We start from the raw sequence: 19,696 nt of genomic DNA on the forward strand, positions 1-19,696 counted from the left end.
TTGCATACCCTGAACTGAGGGACCTGAGCCACTAATTGTTCATTGTTGTTGTTTTTAATGAGATCATGTGAGACTATGTTTATCTAAAATTACATTGTGAAAGAACGCATTGCTTTGCAGGTTTAGATCCCCTGTTTTTTCCCTTCACCTCCCTAATTGGTTTGATGTGGAGCAATTATCCACTTAATGCAATTAAAGGTAAGATTTTTCATACGATATGTACCACAACAGTAATTACATAGGCCATAGCACAAAGGGGGACTTGAATACAACTTTTGTCTTTGGGTCTCACATAATAAATGTCTTTAGTATGCTAGCAAGTGTAGTAGCCACTCAATTGTTGCTGTGCAATTGAATACAACATTTAGACTATTCTAAAGGCTACTTTACAAATTGTTTCTGTTTGTATACAGGCACAATTTAGAAGCAAGTGGCATTTAGGCCATTATTAGTATTTTTTAATTTAGGGCTGTGGGAGCATCACATCGACCTTCTTCCTCTGCCCCCCACTGATGTCTTCTGTTTTGGCCAATTAAAAATGCTGATATATTTTTCCCCTGTCATTGTCTTCAAACTTGAGAGTGTTTCAGATGAAAAAAAATGGATATCAGAACTTACTGTCTTTTGCCAATAAATAAATAAATAAATATATATATATTCTTCAAGTCAATATCTATTTTGTCAAATAATCTGTTTTCAGTTTTAAAAAATAATGAGATTTTTTGCAAGTATAGTCTTGTTTTACCACAATTAAATACAGTCATACAGAGTATATATTTCTGAAGCATGAGGGTGTAGCAAAACAGCCTGTGATTTACACTCAAATTAAGAACAAAATAGCCTTCAGGCATAACATCATAAAATTCCTATTTGCAGCCTCTGAGGACACATGCCAGAAAGGTATAAAAATAAATATGTGTACATAAGCACTGTCTGCTGTGGCTAGGTGAAGAAAGCTTTAATATGACAAACTAGATTAAAAAAACCTCGGGAGGTCCAGGAAGAAGAATTCATCAATGCCAAATTAAGATACACTCAAATATTTCTTGAAAGATAGAACCTCATTATTCTACTGATTTATAGAATGAAGTAATGACTATAGGCAGCATTGTCTAAAGACAACAATGAGTGCTGTTATATCTCAGTAATAATTAGAGTCACATGAAATCTTCATTTTTTTTATTGTTCTTAGATGATTTATAAAGTATGAGAGAAATACATTACACATTCTGAAATATAATGAAAATACATGGCGCAAGTTGACTCCCATATTTAAAATTCTGATTGCAATGCTGCCCACCAACAAAATAATAGTAATTTCTAGCAGGAATTATAAAACCTAAACTACAGTACAAAGCATTGTTCACCAAATTACTCATTCCATAACCACAATTATAGCCCATTTGTTTTCTTATGCTGATAACAAAAGATACATTTTAAGATCTGTGCTGTGCTACTCTTCCTTTAATAAATAAAGTGAGCTTTTCAAAAGCTGCAAAATGATGCAGATAAAAATCAAAACATTTCTACATTTAAAGATTCAATCAAAGACTTGCCATGAATGGTGTGATATTAAAGTTTAAAAAAATAATCAATTTAGCATGTATTTTTGAACATGATTTGTCACAAATAGCATTCCCAATAGATAAGAATGATTATATGGTAAAGAGCGTAATTTATATATCTCAAGCACTATGCTTTTGTCACCGACATCGTTAAGGAATTTGACACGTTTGCAGGAGAACAATATATGTCAACTGAAATATATACCAATTAGCCATAAATGGGACACTGAAATGAATGATGCATGTGCATGCTATACTTACAAGTAATAACATGTGGTTTAAAGTCGCTTGCGTTTTCAAACAAGAATTCTTTTTATGTTGTCATTTAAAAAATCTAATATTTGAAAAGGTCAGGAATAAATAGCACCATTAGCATTAAAAGCTAGCTAAAGGGAAAGTAATTTGTTGTTCATTTAACATTGCATTTTATGTAATAGCTTTGTAAAGTGTTCGGGAGGGGGGAGAGATTTTACTCTGCTAAAACAAGATGACGGCGGCTGCAGTTCATTATTAAAAGGAGATTTTTTATTATGCTATTGTCAACTTTAACGTCTTGATTCTGTTAGGTGTTTGTTAAAATTACATGGGCTGCTGAAGTGGCTATGGCAAAGGATAATGCAGAGAATATCATGACTGTCAAAACAATTGTGTAGGCAAGAATCTGCTTATACTACGATAAAGGAACAAAAGACAAAGGAGAAACTCTTTTGCAGTGTTAGGAAGTTAATAACCCTGTTGAGGATTCCTCGGCAGGAGGTACTGAGATCAGGAAGCCAAATTCTGGAAGAGACAAATAGCCATGGCCAAAGGAAGCAGGGTACATGGAAATCTGGCATTGGGTGCTGGCTCTGGTGTCTGTGGCTGTGTGCTCTGGGCAAACCCCATAACAGTTCACCTCCCTGGAGAGGGGATGTGTGCTCTTTCCTCCTTGGACTGCATGAGTGGTGTGTGAAAGTGTGGCTGGATCCTGTCTCCTGCAAAGTTAGTCATGAAGATGTGCATAGAGACCTGAGACCTTTGTAGGAACAACTGAAAACTGAACCTAAGGAACTGGTTCCAGCTCTGAGCATGCCAGTAAGTTGCCAGTCTTCAGTGCTGACTCTTCTTATTCTACTCTTTACAGCCTTACTTTTCAAACTCCACCATCAAAAGGGGAATTTAAAGACTTGCAAGTGGGCTGATGTCCTCTCAGGACTAGACCTTCTGGGGAGGAAGGATAATGCAGAAAGGCAGAAGGAGCAGAGGGCCCCAGCCACATCAGGAGAACATCCAGAACATCAGGAGAAACCCTTAAGGGAAATTGTCCCATGGAGTGGTGGGTCTCCAGGCCCCAGCAGTTCTGTATTTTCTTCCATTGAGGATGGGGTTCCTCTGAGAGCAGAGGAGAAACAGTCTGTTTCTCCAGCAGCAGGAGGAAGGAGCTGAGATAGGATTGCTTAGGGACAGAAATTAATTTCTAAGCTAACTACACTTTAGTTGATAGTGTTTATCAAAAAGACAAGAAAGAAGTGGATCCCTCATTGCATTGCCCATTTAATAGCTCAACTATTTATCATCTGGCAGTTTTGCTCAAGACTGTGGGTCAGCAGATGGAATTTCAGAATAATTTGATGATTGTTCTGTTTATAAGGATTTTAATGAAATTTCTGTAACATTTGAAATTTGATATGTAAATTTCTCAAATTAATTCTGTCTGGATCCTGTGGGTTAAGCTTAGTTCAGCATCAGTTCAGCCAATTCTTCATCACATTCACCATTGCATTTCTCACTGGTATTTAAAAACTTCTGTCCTCCTTTTGTAAACTGCTCACCTCCTGTCTCTGCTCACATTTTTATCTCTTGCTAATTCCAAGTTTAGCCTTCAGTTTGGTTAAGAACATCAGCTTCGTTAATCCTCTCATCTTTTTCTTCTCACAAGCATGGCTGCTTTCTCATGGCACTGTCTAGAAGCCATGTGCCAGATTCTGTTACCTGCCCCTTTTCTTTCCCTTAATTATTTTAAACTATTTTGAAACACACTGAAATCAGGTTGTTTTTTTTTTTCCAGTGGGCATTGGCTCATTCACTTCTAAAGCTACTATAAAAATTCTGTATTTTGCAGGCTGCCTAAAGAGAGAGATCCACAGACTCAAAATCAAACAACAACAAACCCACAATAAACCAAAGCAAAAACTCCACAAAACAAACCACATAAAACCCACACGACCACCCAGAAATAACAAAGCGTGCGTCTGCAGCCTCCCCATCCCTTACACATTAAAATTCCTTAATCATTATTACTTATTTTTATTTATTTGTAGCATGCTAGAGCAGAGAAGGTTTCTTCTTGCATGTCTGCATCTAAAAGGTACAATTCATTACTCGGTATGTAAAGCTTCCATTATAGCTGCAGTGACTGAAGACTCCAGTCTTTCGTGCATGACCAGCTTTTATTGAGAGCAAGGCTTTGGGCATCCACAGGTGTTGTTAGCAAGCAGTAAGAGTTTGCAGAACTTCCTCCCTCACGGTCTCGGAACCACAGAAATGGAATCTGAAGGAAACAAAAATATGTGAATGTCTTGCACTGTCAAGATTTACTGAGATTATACAAGTGGATTTGTTTTAACGTGTCAACCCGATTTGTCATTCGACACATTGTGTTGAGTTTATGTGGCAGGGTTTTGGTAGCAGGGGGCTGCAGGGTTTGCCTCTGTGAGAAGAATCCAGAAGCTTCCCCATGTTAGGTAAGGGCCAGTTTCAGCCAGCTCCAAAGGGACACACCACTGGCCAGAGCCAAGCCAGTGAGTGACACTGGTTGGGTCACTGGGAGAGCAGATTGAAGAAAGGGGAAACAACTGCTGTGCAGCAGCAGCTGGGAGAGTGAGAAGCAGCCCTGCAGCCCCCCAGGTGAGTGCAGCAGGAGGGCAGGAGGTGCTCTAGGCATGGACCGGCAGTCCCCCTGCGGCCCATGGAGAGGCCCCTGGTGGAGCAGGCTGTCCCCCTGCAGCCCATGGGTCCCACATGGAGCAGATCTCCACGCTGCAGCCCGTGGAGAAGCCCCCACAGGAGCAGGCCCCGGGCCGGAGCTGCAGCCCCTGGAGAGGAGCCCACGCAGGAGCAGGGGTCTGGGGGGAGCTGCCACCCATGGGGGACCCGTGCTGGAGCAGTTCTTGAAGAGCTGCTGCCTGTGGGAAGCCCACACAGGATCCATTCGGGAATCCCGTGGGAGGGACCCCACGTGGAGCAGGGGCAGAGAGGGACAATCAGGAGCAGCAGAGATGAAGTGTCAGGGACTGACTGCAGCCCCATTCCCCGTTCCCCTGTGCCACTCGGGGGGAAGAAGTGCTCTACCTTGTTAGTAATAGGTAATACATTATATTAATCTTGTCCTTATCTCAACCCTTGAGCCCTTTTCATTGTATTTTCTCCCCCTTTCCATTGAGGAGGGGGAGTCAGAGAGTGGCTGTGGTGACCTTCTGCTGCCCAGCTGGGTAAGACCACCACACAAACCCATGCTACCTGAAAAGCATTTTTTTTTTTTTTACAGTTTGTGTGCTACCATCACTAGACAGATGATCTCAACTCCTTGTGCAAGGGTATGAGTCTGCAGAAGAGCATGTGCACATTGAATACGCTTTGTCAGCATGTGGTTTGGTGAACAGGAACTACGACTGGTCTACCTCTGCTGAGAGGTAATGCTTTGGGGCTGTAATAATTTTCCTTTGCTTGAAACTGTTTCCACTTGCAGTGTTGTCTTTTAAGTGATTACATTTTAACAAGGAATTTGTATATGGGCATAGAACGTATACTGTACCCCCTCTTCTAGACATCCAGGCTGTTATAATAACATAAATGACCAAGCAAATGAGGGGTTTTTTAAAATGTCCAATCAGATGGTTAAAATTGGATCAGTAAAACATACTTCTTTAATCTGAGCATCCACACTGTACCTCCACAAAGTCTACAGAAATCAGTTTTAGCCTATATCAATAGACTTTATATTTAGCCATTTAAGCACAGTTTCCAAGTACTAGTCTCTGGAATGGTAGGCCACTATTTTTGGGAGGCCACAATAATTATTTCCACTCTGTCTGGTCAAATGTGATCTAAGGGACCATCAATATCAATGGAAATCTTCTGCTGATTCCCACCGGCAGTGAATCAGGCATCCTAATGCAACCTCAGACACAGATAACTATTTCTTGCAGACAGCAAGTAGGAACTTGGCAAGAATGATGCTGATAATCCAGGCCAGTGCTAATCTTTTTCACCCAAAGGGTTAAGCAGGAAGTTTTCCCTTCTGAAGCCTGGAGATATTTTAAAATTTTCTTTGAAGTTATTTAAGCTAGAGAGTTGAAGTAGCAGTGAATGAAATTATGTATGAACAGTATCTTGAAAGGAAGGAAATTAAAAATGTTCTTTAGAGTCTATTTCTTTTAAAGACCTTTTCTTGTGGAAACGTTTTTGCCCAAAATATACTTTTGTCACTTACCCTCCCAAGTAAATTTCATGATTTATACAGTGGGTATACTTACTCTTCTCCACTTTCTCCAGATTGTACTGTGATAGCAGAGGCTCCTATTTTAGGGAAAATTGGATTTATCACATTGTTGTTCCAAAGAAATTTAACCTTTGTAACTGTTCTGATATTAACTTCTGTATCAATGAAAGCTGTGTAAGTGTTGTCTGGTTTGAGGGTTCCCCTGTGGGAAAAAAAAATAAAAATAAAGTTTTATGGATGCAAGGCTGGCTGGCATTTAGCATTAATTACTAATCCCATCATCAACTGATTGTCTATGGTGGCAAGTCAATGGAAAATTAGTAGTATGTCAGTATAGTGGAAAGTTAGTAGCATGCCAGTCCATTTTCCAGTATAATTCATCCAAATCAGTGTTTGTCAGAAGAAACAAAGGCAGATAGGCTTGATGTGGTTCAGTCATAACTCACTGTGAAGACTCAGTGGACAATCCATATGGAGAAAGTAGAGCTGCTCCCTGTTTCTTATGTAGGCAGGGTTTATATCATGTTTTGCACATTAAAAAAATAATCTTATTTAATGTTAATTGATTTATTTGATACAGAAGTTGGATTTGTTTGGGATTGCCAAAAGGATTATCCACGAGCTGCTCTGACTGGCTCTCTACCAGAGGTTCTCAAACTTACAGCAGTGTGACTGAGTAAAATGTGCGTCTGCTCTTGGGTTACCATAGTTCATAATCTGCCTACTAATTTCATGTTGCATCAACAGAGTGAGCTCTAACTGGCAGCAGTTTGAGACTGCACCAAATCCTAATGTTTTAAATTTCTAAGAATTTAAAATTCTGCATTCTAGACTTTCCCGCTCTAAAGTAAATCCAGAGTGAGTAAATTGTCTCTGCATTTACATCAAGAAGCTGTACCTGGGAGTAGAATTTGCTCTGCAAAATTGGACTAACTTAAACAGAAATATTATTAGAAATGTGAATGAATTATGCATTCTAGAAGAGAAGTTTCTTTCCTTTTGAATATTGAACTCACTTGATAATCTGATGCTGCCTTGTGTTCCCATCACTCCCATACAGGGCAATATTTGCATATCCTGTTACTTTTTTGCTTCCAGAGAGTGTCACGGTTACTTTGTACCTCCAAACTACATAGAAGAAATACAATGAGTTAGATCGTACCCAGAGACAAACAATTTCCAAAATATCGTGGTTTTGTTTTTCCATCTTTTTCATTTTTTATTTTATTTTCTGTGTAATGTAGCTGAAAGCAAAAAATAAAAATAAAAACTAAAAAATTATCACTGCCTTGCACTTTTAGCTCAAGACTACATCCCAGGCTGCCTGGATTGGACAAAGTCAATCCAATGCTGTCATGCAGGACTCTTGGTGCTCACCGTTTTTTATTGGGTTATAACTGTGCAGTATAAACAAAACACCAGTGAATCAAATCTGTTGTTATGTCTTAATGAGATCAACAGGAGAAATGGGTAGACATTTTTACTGCTTTCTGAAAGCAACCAACTGACAAACCTATCTCATAACACAACAAACACATCATAAAACTGAGCATTTTTACCACAAATGGATTTACCTACAGTGAAGCTAGAAAGAGGGAAGTACTGAGAAAAATACTGACCCATACCGAATATAAGCAGTATAAAAGGAGTGTAAAAAAATATCCAATGTGATCATTTCTATGAGTAGGAAATTTCCCTTAGCATGCAATTAGACAAAGCACTTCTCCCTCCAATTCTTGCTTACAAACATGAAGGGAGAACTGTCTTTTGAAAGTTGACATTTAGGATAGCTTATAACTTAGGTTGTAAAGGAAGTTATCTAATCCATCAATTTCTCAAAGCAAGATCAGCTTTGATCAAGTTGCTCATTGCCTTTGCCAAGTAGAATTTTGACTATCTCCAGAGTTGGAGATTCCACAGCTTCTCCAAGCCTCTCTTTTTGCCTTTAACCACTGCCATGGTGACAGACACGTTTATAACATTTAGTAAGAATTTCCCTTGTTATAACTGCTGTACTTTGCCTATCATCCCTTCTCCATGCACCTTGCAGTGTAGCCCACTGAACATCTCCGTGACTTTAGTTGGCTATATAGTCCAACGTCCTTCTTGTACTGGAGGGCACAAAGCTGGGCATTAGTATTGGAGCAGAAGAGGAAAAGGCACAAGGACTGAAGAGCCATTTGCACTGCTATGAGGTCTATTCATCTGTTTAAATAAACCATAAAATGGGGGGAAAAAGTAGTTTTACAATGAGTAGGAAGTAGGTAATGACTGAAGCAATCAAAACTCACGAGCAAAATCCTTGGCTTCTCCAGTATTCAGGTAAAGTTTCACGAAACTGGAATCTTTAAATCTGTCTTTGAATTTATCTGCATAGTGACCCATATTTGGGCATCCCCCTGCTGGGCATGGGAAACAGTTTTCCTGGTGAAAATACATGTGAATATATCTGTTAATAAAATTATCCAGACAGCCAAGAAAAAAAAAACAAAACTGATTATTAACTGGTCATGAATCACAGCAATAAGTTTTAAGTAACTCTTTCTGTAACTACAGAAAAATCATATAATCTAGCCAGTGTTCTGCAAGACTTATTTTTCAGGGCTCAATGTTTTTTCTCATGCCATCTTGCTCTCTGAAGCTGTGTAAGTGAAATCCCTGAGTAGTCTTGAACTGGAGCAGGGAGGAGGAGGAGTAGATTTCTTTCCCAGCCATTTGTGAGAAAGAGTGATGTCTCCTTATACCTTCAGGTTGGGTCAAGAAAATCTTTGTGTTGAAAACAAAGCTAATTGTTGTCTTTTTGTCACCAGGGTAAAAAGCAGTTTTTTACCCTGGCGACAAAGCATGCAGTTGCCTTCTCCCAGAGTCATCTGAGAAGCCTGTATGACCTGGTCAGAATGCATAAAGATCAATTTTATACCTTTTATTCTTGCTCCTTGCTCTGTTCCCTTCTGTCTGTGCTGCCTGTGAGATATGATGAGCCTGTTGCCTCCCTGCTACAATTAGGCTGTAGTTCATTATCTCCCAGTCCGAGACAGGGAAGGGTTTCCTGCCCTTGGTCCATAAACCATTGTCCTTTGTCCTTGAGGCTGTCTTAATTCACCAAAGTATTTTGGCCATGGACTGACCCCATCAGACCTTTACGTATTATTTTACTTCTTATTGTTCTGAAAAAAATGTTTAAACTACATTTGAAAGCTCATCTGCTACAGTACGGGATTCTCCTTGCTGCAGTTCGACAAATACATCTGGTGATAACTGGGACAGGCTCTCCTGCTTGCCTAGTCCTCATTTGACACTGCAAGGTAGGTCTGGGGAAGCCCTGACAGCTCCAGTAGTACCTTAAGTCTGTCACAGCAGCGAAGTACCAGGCATATCACTGTTTTGCTGCTACGTTTTCCTACTTTGACCCCATTCATGAGCTATAACATTGTAAGATGTCTGTCACTTCTCTTACATGTGCAGCCATTTGAGTGCAAGTTAGCAAAAATTAATTGAATTTCAAATTTCACATGTATTGACAAGAGTCATTGCTTTTGAAATGCTTCATCCTGAGGCTCTGAAAAAATACTCACTGTTTGAAAAGCATCGTATGAAGTACAAGAATAACCCAGAAATCCATCAGGGTAGATAATACTGTCCGAGTAATACTTGTAACTCCGCAAATGGTTACAAGCCACAAAGTCACGAGTTCCTGTGAAAAAAAATGCTCTCAGGTTAGTTCTTTTTGGTAAACAAACAGGAAAAGATACCAACACAGCACTTGTCATGACACCAGAATGTATTATTCTCACTTAGAAGCCTCCCCACTACTCTTGGAGTGGTGAACATGAGGTTTGAACCTTGCTTTTGCAATGTATTGATGCTCTGAGGAATGTCATTGGCTCAACAGGTGTAAAACATGAACTTGAAATGCTTTGTGGAGACTGACTGCGCAGCCCAGCCCACCCCTAGTCCTCCCCTCCAAAATGCTTTTTCAAGTAATCTCACCGAGTTTCACAATAGAAAGGAGAGCTGCACCAAGCAGTCTTTTGTAGGCAATAGTTGCATTACCATAACAAAAGAAAACTGAATGCCAAGTATTCGGTTTGAACTGGGCAATGCTGATTTATTCCAGATGAAGACTTCAAAACAAAATTATTGTTATTTGGAGAGTGATTAAGGAAGGGAGACTCTTAAAATTAAAATAATGAATATATTATTTTCCTTTATATTTCATTACCTTTCCTGTCTTTAGATTAAAAAGAAGATGGTATACAACACTGTTATTTCTTTGTGCTTTAATTCCCCATTATTGATAATAAATTTACTTGGGAGTGAGGGGGAGTATTGCTTCCAGCTGCATTGATTAAAACCTAGATAAAAAGGCTGGTTATCACATATAAATTAATGGATTCCCAGACTATACGGTGCTTGCAGTAGTGTAAGAAAGAGCTCAAATTGTATACCGAAGTCTTTAGAGGAGAAAACTTTTTTTTTTAATGTTCTGTTACGTGCAATGTAAGTTTATAATATTATATAGATGTTTAAAAAATAGAGCTTTTATTGAAGCTATGCAAAACAGCAAAGAAAAAAATATTGAGCAGCCCCTTGCCAATCTTTTTTTAGCTGACTGAAAAATAGACAAATTATATTGCTTCAATGCTACCCAAAGTTGTGATAGGTAGCTTTCAGAAGACTTGGAGCTGAAGATCCCATAACAGATGTAGATGTGAGAATCATTGCCATACTCCACCAAAGTTAAATGTGTTATTATAGACCCTTCAAAGATTTCGGCACAGCTTAAGTAATATTTGTTTCTGCTATTAGGTACTTTAGAGGAGGTTTCCAGACCAAAGCCTTTGTCTTGTTTCCTTTTTGATTCATATATGGAAATAATTACTGGAAAGTGTTCTGTTTGAGCATGCTAACAGTTTCACTGCCCTCTGTAGCTGCCATTGCACTAAAAGCTAACACAAAACACCTGAATGAAGTGTCATTCATTACCATACTTACCTTCCCAGATGCCATCAAGGTCTACAATCTGTGAAAGAGCATTCTTCCCACATCCTGGCATTTCTTCTCCTCCATTTGGATAAAAATCAATATGTCCTATTGCTGGGCTTATTCCAAAACCTGAAGCATTTAAAGCAGGGGTAAGTACATTTTAAATTCATGTCATCTCATATCTATAGCTGTTGGCTTGAGTTTTATCAGTGGTATTTGAGGATATGAGGTCTCAGTGACCAGAATTGTTTTTTTTTGTTTTTGTTTTTTTTTTTTTTTGTTTTTGTTTTTTTTTTAAAGTGTCTAAGCACCATCCAGCACACTTGAGTCTTGATGAATAGTTAGGACACTCAAGTGCCACACAGCACAAATAATTAGGTACCAATACAGTAAAGCTAAACACTCACCTAAGTAGGGGATTGTAGGAGCTGAATCCGTGTGGATAACATCAACAAAATCTGCATCAGTTTTATCCAGTCTGACTTCAATTGGAGTGTCTTGAAAATAAGGTTGAGCAGGATCCAGTCCTGAAAGAAAAAGGTTAGTGTCATGTACAGTTGAAGACATCTAGATGTGTCATTTTATATAACAGTATGATTGTTTATAATTAATGCACCATATATATCACTGTCTATGCCTCCTTATATCTAAGTAGCATACACATTAACAAAATGATGATACGTGCACTCTCTTACCAAATGGGCTTAGTGTTGAATCCTAGGTAGGAAAGAAGGTTACTTGTGAGAAATCTGTTGAATTTCGGTGATTTATTTCAATAATGGATCCCAGCACTTGGAGGCTGGTTATTATTTTGAGGGAAGTTAGTGTTGCTCAAATCAAGGTTGCTGTGTCCACATCCCATATTGCTCATCTGTGTGGTTTCTCAAGTACCTTGTCTGAGTGTACTCAGACAGGAATTGATACTGAAAGCACTATTGCCATGTGCTTGGAATTGTTGAAACCTACGTGCCTACTTCTGGCTCCAGTCAGATTTTGGAAAGGCATCTAGTTTTGAAGTTACGATCTTTGCTTTCAATTCTATAAGAAAATACTATTCAATTTGCCTCTCAAATTGCTGCAGCAATTCTGGGAACCTGCATATTCCTGCACATTACAAAATATTATGATCTTATACTTGCATCTCTTGTTTTCCTTGGGTAGAACCTTTTGCTTTTGCTTTTAGACCGAATTTTCTAGACTATTAGTCCAAGATTCACCGTGTCTGAAATAACTGAGGTAATGCAACAACAGAAAAGGGCTGGGTTAATATCTTATTAATACAATGCTGTGGAAAAGGTAAATCCTTATATGACACTTGCCAAGGCAGGTGGGTAGTTACCCAGGGCTGTGGCTCGCCAGAGATTTAAAGTATGTTTTCTAGAGAGGAGGGAAGAATTGTCAAGTTAGTTGGAAAATGCAGTGAATGAGATGTTCTTTCAGTGACAAGAAACAGGCTCTGTGGAACGTGAGTGTAAATCCTGTTAAATCTGGGCAGATGATATGTTCCTATGTAACTTAACTTTTGCTCCTGAGACAAGAGATTTAGTGTATCAAGTTACATAACAAATTAAACTTTAGCAAGTTTGTTGGAAATAAATGAAAAACAACAAAAAGCCAACCAAGAAAAACAAACAAGCAAAAAAAGAGTAAACCCCAGAATTTCATTACTGTAAATGTGTTCTATAGGTGAAAGGTTTATATAGATATAGATCATGGGGATAGTGGGTGATATTGAGTCAGCCCACTGCTTCTGAAACATCAGATTTGGATCATTATGTTTTGGAAAACTGTTACCAAACTGCAGTACAAAATAATTGTTCTCACTGCTGTGCTACTTCTAGTATGCTTTGGAATGACCTGCAAGCAATGGCTGTGATGTTGAGTATCAGATGTGCTGCTATATAAAAGGTGAGATTATTGAAAGATGAAAAAGGCAGGAGAAAAGCTGCCAGGACAAGGAGGTAGGGACTACTCTTCTGGTCCAAGTCTTTAAGGCCAGGCTGGATGGGGCTTTGAGCAAGCTGACCTAGTTGGAGGTGTCAGTGGGGTTGGAATTAGAAGGTCTTTAAGTTCCCTTCCAACACAAGCCATTCTGTGATTCCATGATCGCAGTAGTGTTGGAAAAGCTGTTTCAAAAAACAAACAAAACAACAACAACAAAACACAAGCACAGCAGCTGAAGCTGGTTCTGGGTGTACATTCATCATTGTGAGCTCGTTTTTAGCAGTGACAGTAGGAAGCTGTTGTATTATGGCATGGCTCCAGTGCTGTTGCAGACTGGAGCTGGACCGGAGCGAGCTGTGGGCACACTGCAGTGACACCGCTGGACAGAGGCACCAGAAAGCAAGCTCTGCAGAGATGCATTGATGTGCATCAGGAAGTCAACTGATGTTATTGCAGGGGGCATTCTGGCTCTGTGAGCTGCAGGGAGCCTTCCCATTGCTGTGTAAGCATACACACACAAGATAATTGTCATGCTGACTGCCCTCCAGGCATGCCAGGGTGCAGCTCCAGCCTGAGACAAGATAAATTATATATTGCCCAAATTACTCTTGACTAAACTATGTCCCCCAGTCATATAAGATTGAAGGAAAAATGAACAGCGGTGTTCTGTTAAGCAGTGGTATCTCCTGTATGAGCTGTGACTTAGATCCCCTGCCTTACCAGTTATTCTTCCAATACCAGACCTCCTCTTGCCAGCCTCCCCTGCCACGTGTGCTCCCAGGCTGTGGCCAATTATGTGAACTTGGGCTGGAGAGTATCCATATTGATCCTGAGAAAACACCAATTAAAAATAATACCTTACTACTTCCATTTTCTATTAAGAATAGGAAAAAGTAAAGAGGGGTCAAAAGCCAGCTCTTAAATTGACTGTGGACTCAGGGCCTAATCTGCAAGGGATTCCTGTAGGCTCTCAGCATTTTTTGCCAGTTTAGGTGCTTATATCCAAAACATATATATATTTTTTTCAAAGCTCCTTATTCAGCTGCTGCCCTCATTTGGATGCTCTTACAACTCTAGACAGCTCCATCACTGAGTCTTGAGAGACTCAACATCCTTTTTACATCCTAGACTACTGAAGACTCACAGAAACTTATCTGGCTTGCAGGGTTCAACCAGGGTTAGTTACATCTGACAGGTCAGGCACCATGTGTAGCTGGAAGATGATGCAAGAGAAGAGATGCCTTCAGCCTTGTAGACAGTAATTCAGTTGCTGGAATGCAGATGTTGAGTGTAAGCACTAGGTTCAAGCCCTGCAAGCCCAGGCACACTGCCTTGTCGAGTAATTCAGATTTCTTTTAAGGCGAATGCATGTTGAAAGCACTTAGATGAAAAGAAGGCTTCAAACCAAGCATTCCCACATAAAGTTTACTAAGAAAGGGGACATGTGGCACCTCCTGGAGATGTAGGCACTGTGTGATGGCTTTCCCTGGAGGCAGCTGGGCAGGTCCCAGGCATTTCTGGTCACCTGGTAGCAGTTGCTCTCCAGTTGCTGTTTGTTTTTCAGTCATGCTTAAGAGCTACTTTATACATTTTTGTCCCCATAGAAAGGCAGTTTACTGTGTCCATTATTTCTGCATATTTAAAACTATTCAGCTCTCTACATCCGTTAATGCCTATGGGACAACTATTCAGCTGTAGCATGGGGATGTCTTCAAGATCTTCATACCTGTAAGTTTACTAAGCTTGCTGTTATCACACAGTTCTGTCTAAAAAATAAATCTGTTTCCAGCAGAATTTCTAAAATAATCACTGAGCAGAAGAAAATGCTTTTACTGATGACATTCACGTTCATGAAAGTTCCTGAATCACTTTTTTTTTTTTTTTTTTTTTTTTTCCAAATCAGCATTATAACTGTAGCCATGTAAACGTGAAATTCTTACCATAAGCACATTTACAAAATAAGCTATTTCAGCTCCTACAACACGGACGTTGTTTGATGCCTGGGTGTACTGACATTTTGAGCCTTTGCTCCAGTCTACGCAGATGCAGTTCACATCTTCCACTGTAAGCAACCTCTGTTTTGTAAAACAAAAGCAAAAACCACACAGTTCAACAGTATATATAACCTGGAATGCATTCACAATGCTTATTACAGCCAAACTAATAAATGCTGCATTAATTTGTTTGAGAACATTCCAAGAACCAAAACCTTAGTGTATATCTGTGGCCATGTCTGGACACAGTATTGTGTGAGCATGCACGTGCCTGAAATGGGGTGGTCTGCTGCAGTTATGGCCACTCCATCGTTTTAAATACCCACAGCAGTATTTTGTGCAGAGGGCAAAACAGTACAAGTGCTGACACTTAATTTCAATCAGACTTTGTATGTAACACTAAAGTGCTCTACATGTGTACTGGTGTACTTAATTTATTTAAAGGTACTACTTTAATTTGAAATCAGGTAGAATTTTGCATTACTAAAATCAGTGTTTTCCTGAGACAGATTCATAAAAAAAAAAAGTGTGCATTCTAATAAGAGGTTGCATAAGTTGCTGCTGTCACTGAATATTCATTTTGGCTTTATTTTGGAAGGTACTTATATGGGCAGATGCTTCATTGTCTGCCACAGAATCTGAAGCTTTGCTTTTCTCCTTTGAGCTGGATTGTTTGGTGTAGCAGATTTAGTATATTTACTCTCCTTTGCACTATGTTCAGGCATACAGAAGCATACAAATCAAGGTACAACTAGCAAATAGAAAAAAAGCAACAGCAGTCTGTGACTATATTAGAAATGGTAAAACATAAATGTGCAGATAAGTAATAGCTCTATTGAGAAGGATAGATAACAGATACATATGCTAGAGTTGATATATTCACAATCCTTGATCTACTCTTTACTAAACAAGGTTCATTGAGATTTACCTCTATTATTAATTTATTTTTTTTAATCAGTTGGAGTATTGTGATAAAAGTATAGACCACCAGAGTAAAGAAAGAATTTATAAATTTATCTCACGTTTCAATGTCCTAATGAAAATTATCCAAAAAGATTTGAGGGACTAGTTGGTGTTTTTAAAATGTGAGCTGTCCTATTGATTAAGAGGTTCTAGGGGGAAAAAAAAAAAACACCACCAAAAGTGGAAAATGAGAGACTGAGAGTTATAGAAGATCAAACACCTTCTGATACTTTGAACAAATTAACTAATAAATTCAACAGTCATTCCCAGACATTCACAAAGTATTAATCAACTTAGATATGTTTCATCTAGAAAACCTGTCAAATGTAATTTCTTTTGAGCTGCTAACAAAGAAAAACAGGTAATGCAGATGCAGTAAGTCTGAAATACTTTGATTTTAGTGGACTTTATTTCTCATAGTGTTCTCTTACATAAAATAGGAACATATGTAATTTCCACAGAATTGGAGTGGTGTGAATACCTAGCTGAAAAACCTTATCTAAATAGTGTCATATGCCATCAACTGGTATTTTGCTCTGTGTGCTCTATGACTAGTAGCTTTCATTAGCTGCTGCAATAGAAAGCAACGTTTAGAGTTTTGAGAAGACCACAAGCTGGAATTGCAACTGCGTTAGCCCTGTGTTAACAGGGTTAAGAAATAGCTTGAGAAAGTGGGGAATCAGTGCAAAAATCAATAGAGTACAAAGAGTGCTTTGTACTTCATTTGGTGCTCATAGCAAGTCCTAGATTGAGGGCTTGGTTCACAATGATTCCCTTGAGGTCCCTTCTGGCTGCACACTCGTACAGCCCTACTGCTCCTGTTAGTGGCCAGTCCATGCCTTTGTGATGGACTTTCCACAAATGCAAACCTTCTCTCTTGTCTAGAGAAATATGAAGCAATAGTTACGAGTCTATTCTGGAGTTATTTCTGCAATCTCCTTCTTTCCAAAGCAACATCTTGCTCCAGGGTTTGTGTTGGTTTTAACCAAGAAAAAAGACACTTATTGAACCAAATCCCACTGTCACTCACTTCAGTAAAGTGAAGGATTTCATGCATTTTACCTAATGTTTTTCCTCAAGGTGCAGAGCTGCAAGTCTAAGTTGCTAACAGTTTGAAAAAAACATGGCCTTTGTTTTAACCCTTCTTATTGCTACAAGTAGTTCTAAAGAAAATGATTAGAAATAGAGAAAGCAGACGATTTATAGGAATGTATTATTAAACGCAATCTAAGGAACTTCCCAGGGACAGGATTTCCATGCAGTACATACCTTGCACATGTCTGACAGCCAGGTTTCTTCTCCGTTATCTATAAATCCATGTACAATAAATCTTGTCATCCTGTTTGTATTAAAATTTGAGTGCCCAATTGTTGCGGAGTCAACTGCAGAGATTGCCTGTTGTAGATATTACATGAATAAGGTTCTAAATCTCTTTTCTGTAAAAAAAATTATCAAAAGTGTGAGGAGCTAAACTGTGTTCCTCTGTATAGGTGTTTAAAAGTTTAGTGAACCCTTGCAGATGAGCTTAACTTTACATGACTATGGCTTAAGGTCTGTATCTCCCCTCAGAGCAAGCTCTGACACACATCTCAGAGCAGCCAAAACTTTCTTTCAAGTATGTTTTCATCTTATCTGTGGAGAAAAAAAATAATAAATCACCCAACATTAAAAAATGCATTGTTTTGCAGTACTTCTCAGTGGGCATATAGAAAATATGAGGGTGCGCAGCTCTGTAAGGGTTGGTAGGACTATATTGCCGTAGGGAGAAAAAAAAAAAAAAAGAGAGAGAGAATTTTGCCCCAGAGAGCTTGCCAAGCAGCTGGAAGAGGTTCCCTCTTTGAGGGGGGGAAAAAAAAGGCAATTTCTAACACTTTTCAGGAACACTGTTAGTTGAACTCTGTATTTGTTTACTCCTTCTTTTTTTTTTTTTTTTTTTTTTTTTTCATGTAATTTACCGACATTTAAAGCACAACAGTTCTTACCTGATAGTTATTAGGGTTTTCTCTTGTGTACAGGAGGAACTGGGTATCTATCTTATTTGGATCCCAGGGTAATTTATGGATTGGTCTCTCCACAGTCCCAGACCATGGTATATCATCTGTGAAACATCCCAGCCTTTCATAGCAAACTTCTGATCCTGTAACATGTAGATCAGATCGTGAATTTCTGAATGAGTATGGAAGAGCAGACTAATCATAACATACAGCCACTTTTCTCTAGAGGTCTCTCAGTCTGTTGAAAATCCTACAGATTACGCAAAGCAAAGGTCAGCAGATGTCCTGTCTTAGCTCTCAAAAGCTATAGTTTACCTCAAGGAAAGAAGTCACCCTGTTGCTCACATAAAAAGTATTCAGTGGGATTCTCCTGGGGGCATCCAGTACCATATCTTGGGCATCTTTCCTCAGCTGCATTTTGCCTAATGCAAAGACAGTTGATGAGTTTCTCCTAACACCAAACCAAGCTTATGCAAATAATCAGCAGTCACAGGAGACTGTGCTGAGCAGCTAACTACATGAGAAATCTTATAAGCCAGTGACTTCCGCCGAATATAAAGCTGTGCACCCACTAAACTGCTTTGCTTTTTTCCCCACTGACACCACTAAAGAAGAGTACAACGAATAATTTCTTAGCAATGTAGCTCGGTAGAGAAAGGAAGGGCAATAGCTTATATACTTACCTTTGGCTGTGTTGAGCAGGAGTAACGCAAATATCCCAATTCCAAACATCTAGAACAGTAGAAAAAGAAGCAGCTAGGATTTGCTAACTGGCTTGATTATCACACCTATCTAGCATACTGGTGCTGATTTTTCTCATGGTGAAAGTGGCCCTGGTCTGTCTTTTCTGCAGCCTGTACCTCTGACCGCCACATATGTGAGTCAGCATTGCCTGGCTCCAGCTGAGATCATGGTGCTGCAAAATCTACTAAAAATCTGCTTTAAAAAATAAAATAAAAAACATACTAACAAAATTACTGAAATTCTACTAAAAAAAAATCTACTGCAAGATCTACTAAAGACATGACTGAAGTTCGGAGTGATTTTTGTTCTGTTAGGGTTACTCTGCTAGTAGGATGCATACCAGCTACTTTAGAACCAGCATAAGGACACCCGTATGTGCTACTATTCCCCTCCATACTGTCGTGTATTAGGACGCCATTTACCTGACATGGTAAAAGCCACCCACCCTGCCCCAGACCTGAGCTACTTACGGTGCAGCCTTGAAACTCCATGCACAGAGCGAACTTTGCATGCACTTTATAGTTTGCCTTATCCTTGGAAATGTTCCTGGAAAGATAGGGAAAATTTGTTTATTTCAGATTATAGTTTATAGTTAAGCTGTAAAATGGCTTTAATAACTGTTTTCTCCGTGAAGTCCAAAACTGTTGGACATTGATCCCTTGAATTGGTGTGCTGGAGGCCAGAATAGGGTTGGAGCTCCAAAAGTAGCATAATTCCCAAGCAACAATTCATTAGGAATAGCACATTAGAAAGAAATATGTGGGTTTGGGGGGCAGTGCATTTAAGGGCTTGTCTTAACTGGGAAGGCTCTTGTTTTTAGTGTTGTGTAAGTGGCATTTAGGGGTCTGCTAAGTGGTTACTCTAAGTGATGTGCTGAGAGCAAACATGCCTGAAATATATACCAATTACACATGGAATTGCCCCAGATGTTGGGACATGGCTGCTTTGTGTTTTGTAGCAGTATTACAGAGTTCACCAGCTCATTCTCCTAAAGACATCAGCTAAAAGGTGAAAGAAAATCTGTGC

At 39.2% G+C, this 19,696-nt stretch overlaps 1 protein-coding gene across 1 annotated transcript; it reads right to left on the reverse strand.

Annotated features, from left to right (window-relative positions):
* Window positions 1-3,831: 3,831 nt before the first annotated feature.
* LOC309880157 (inactive pancreatic lipase-related protein 1-like) lies at window positions 3,832-18,766 on the reverse strand. The gene is made up of 12 exons (XM_082764716.1): window positions 18,610-18,766; window positions 17,915-18,069; window positions 17,202-17,327; window positions 14,916-15,050; window positions 13,696-13,804; window positions 11,439-11,558; window positions 11,041-11,160; window positions 9,621-9,739; window positions 8,337-8,469; window positions 7,062-7,173; window positions 6,080-6,247; window positions 3,832-4,095 (listed from the first exon to the last, which is right to left on the reverse strand). The coding sequence occupies exons 1-12, from the start codon at window positions 18,656-18,658 to the stop codon at window positions 4,032-4,034; spliced, it is 1,410 nt and encodes a 469-aa protein (XP_082620842.1). The 5' UTR covers window positions 18,659-18,766; the 3' UTR covers window positions 3,832-4,031.
* Window positions 18,767-19,696: the final 930 nt, after the last annotated feature.

Source organism: Aythya marila, assembly GCF_965140915.1.
Source record: "Aythya marila genome assembly, chromosome: 7".
Lineage (NCBI taxonomy): Eukaryota > Metazoa > Chordata > Aves > Anseriformes > Anatidae > Aythya > Aythya marila.

Bases quoted from the DNA above. Each gene is read 5' to 3' on its own strand.
- LOC309880157 (XM_082764716.1), bottom strand. From the start codon at position 18,658: ATGTTTGGAATTGGGATATTTGCGTTACTCCTGCTCAACACAGCCAAA. The intron at 11,161-11,438 runs GTGAGTGTTTAG...TAAATGCTTCAG, and splicing joins TCCTACAATCCCCTACTTAG to GTTTTGGAATAAGCCCAGCA. The intron at 6,248-7,061 runs GTGAGTTCAATA...TTTTTCCCACAG, and splicing joins AGGCAGCATCAGATTATCAA to GGGAACCCTCAAACCAGACA.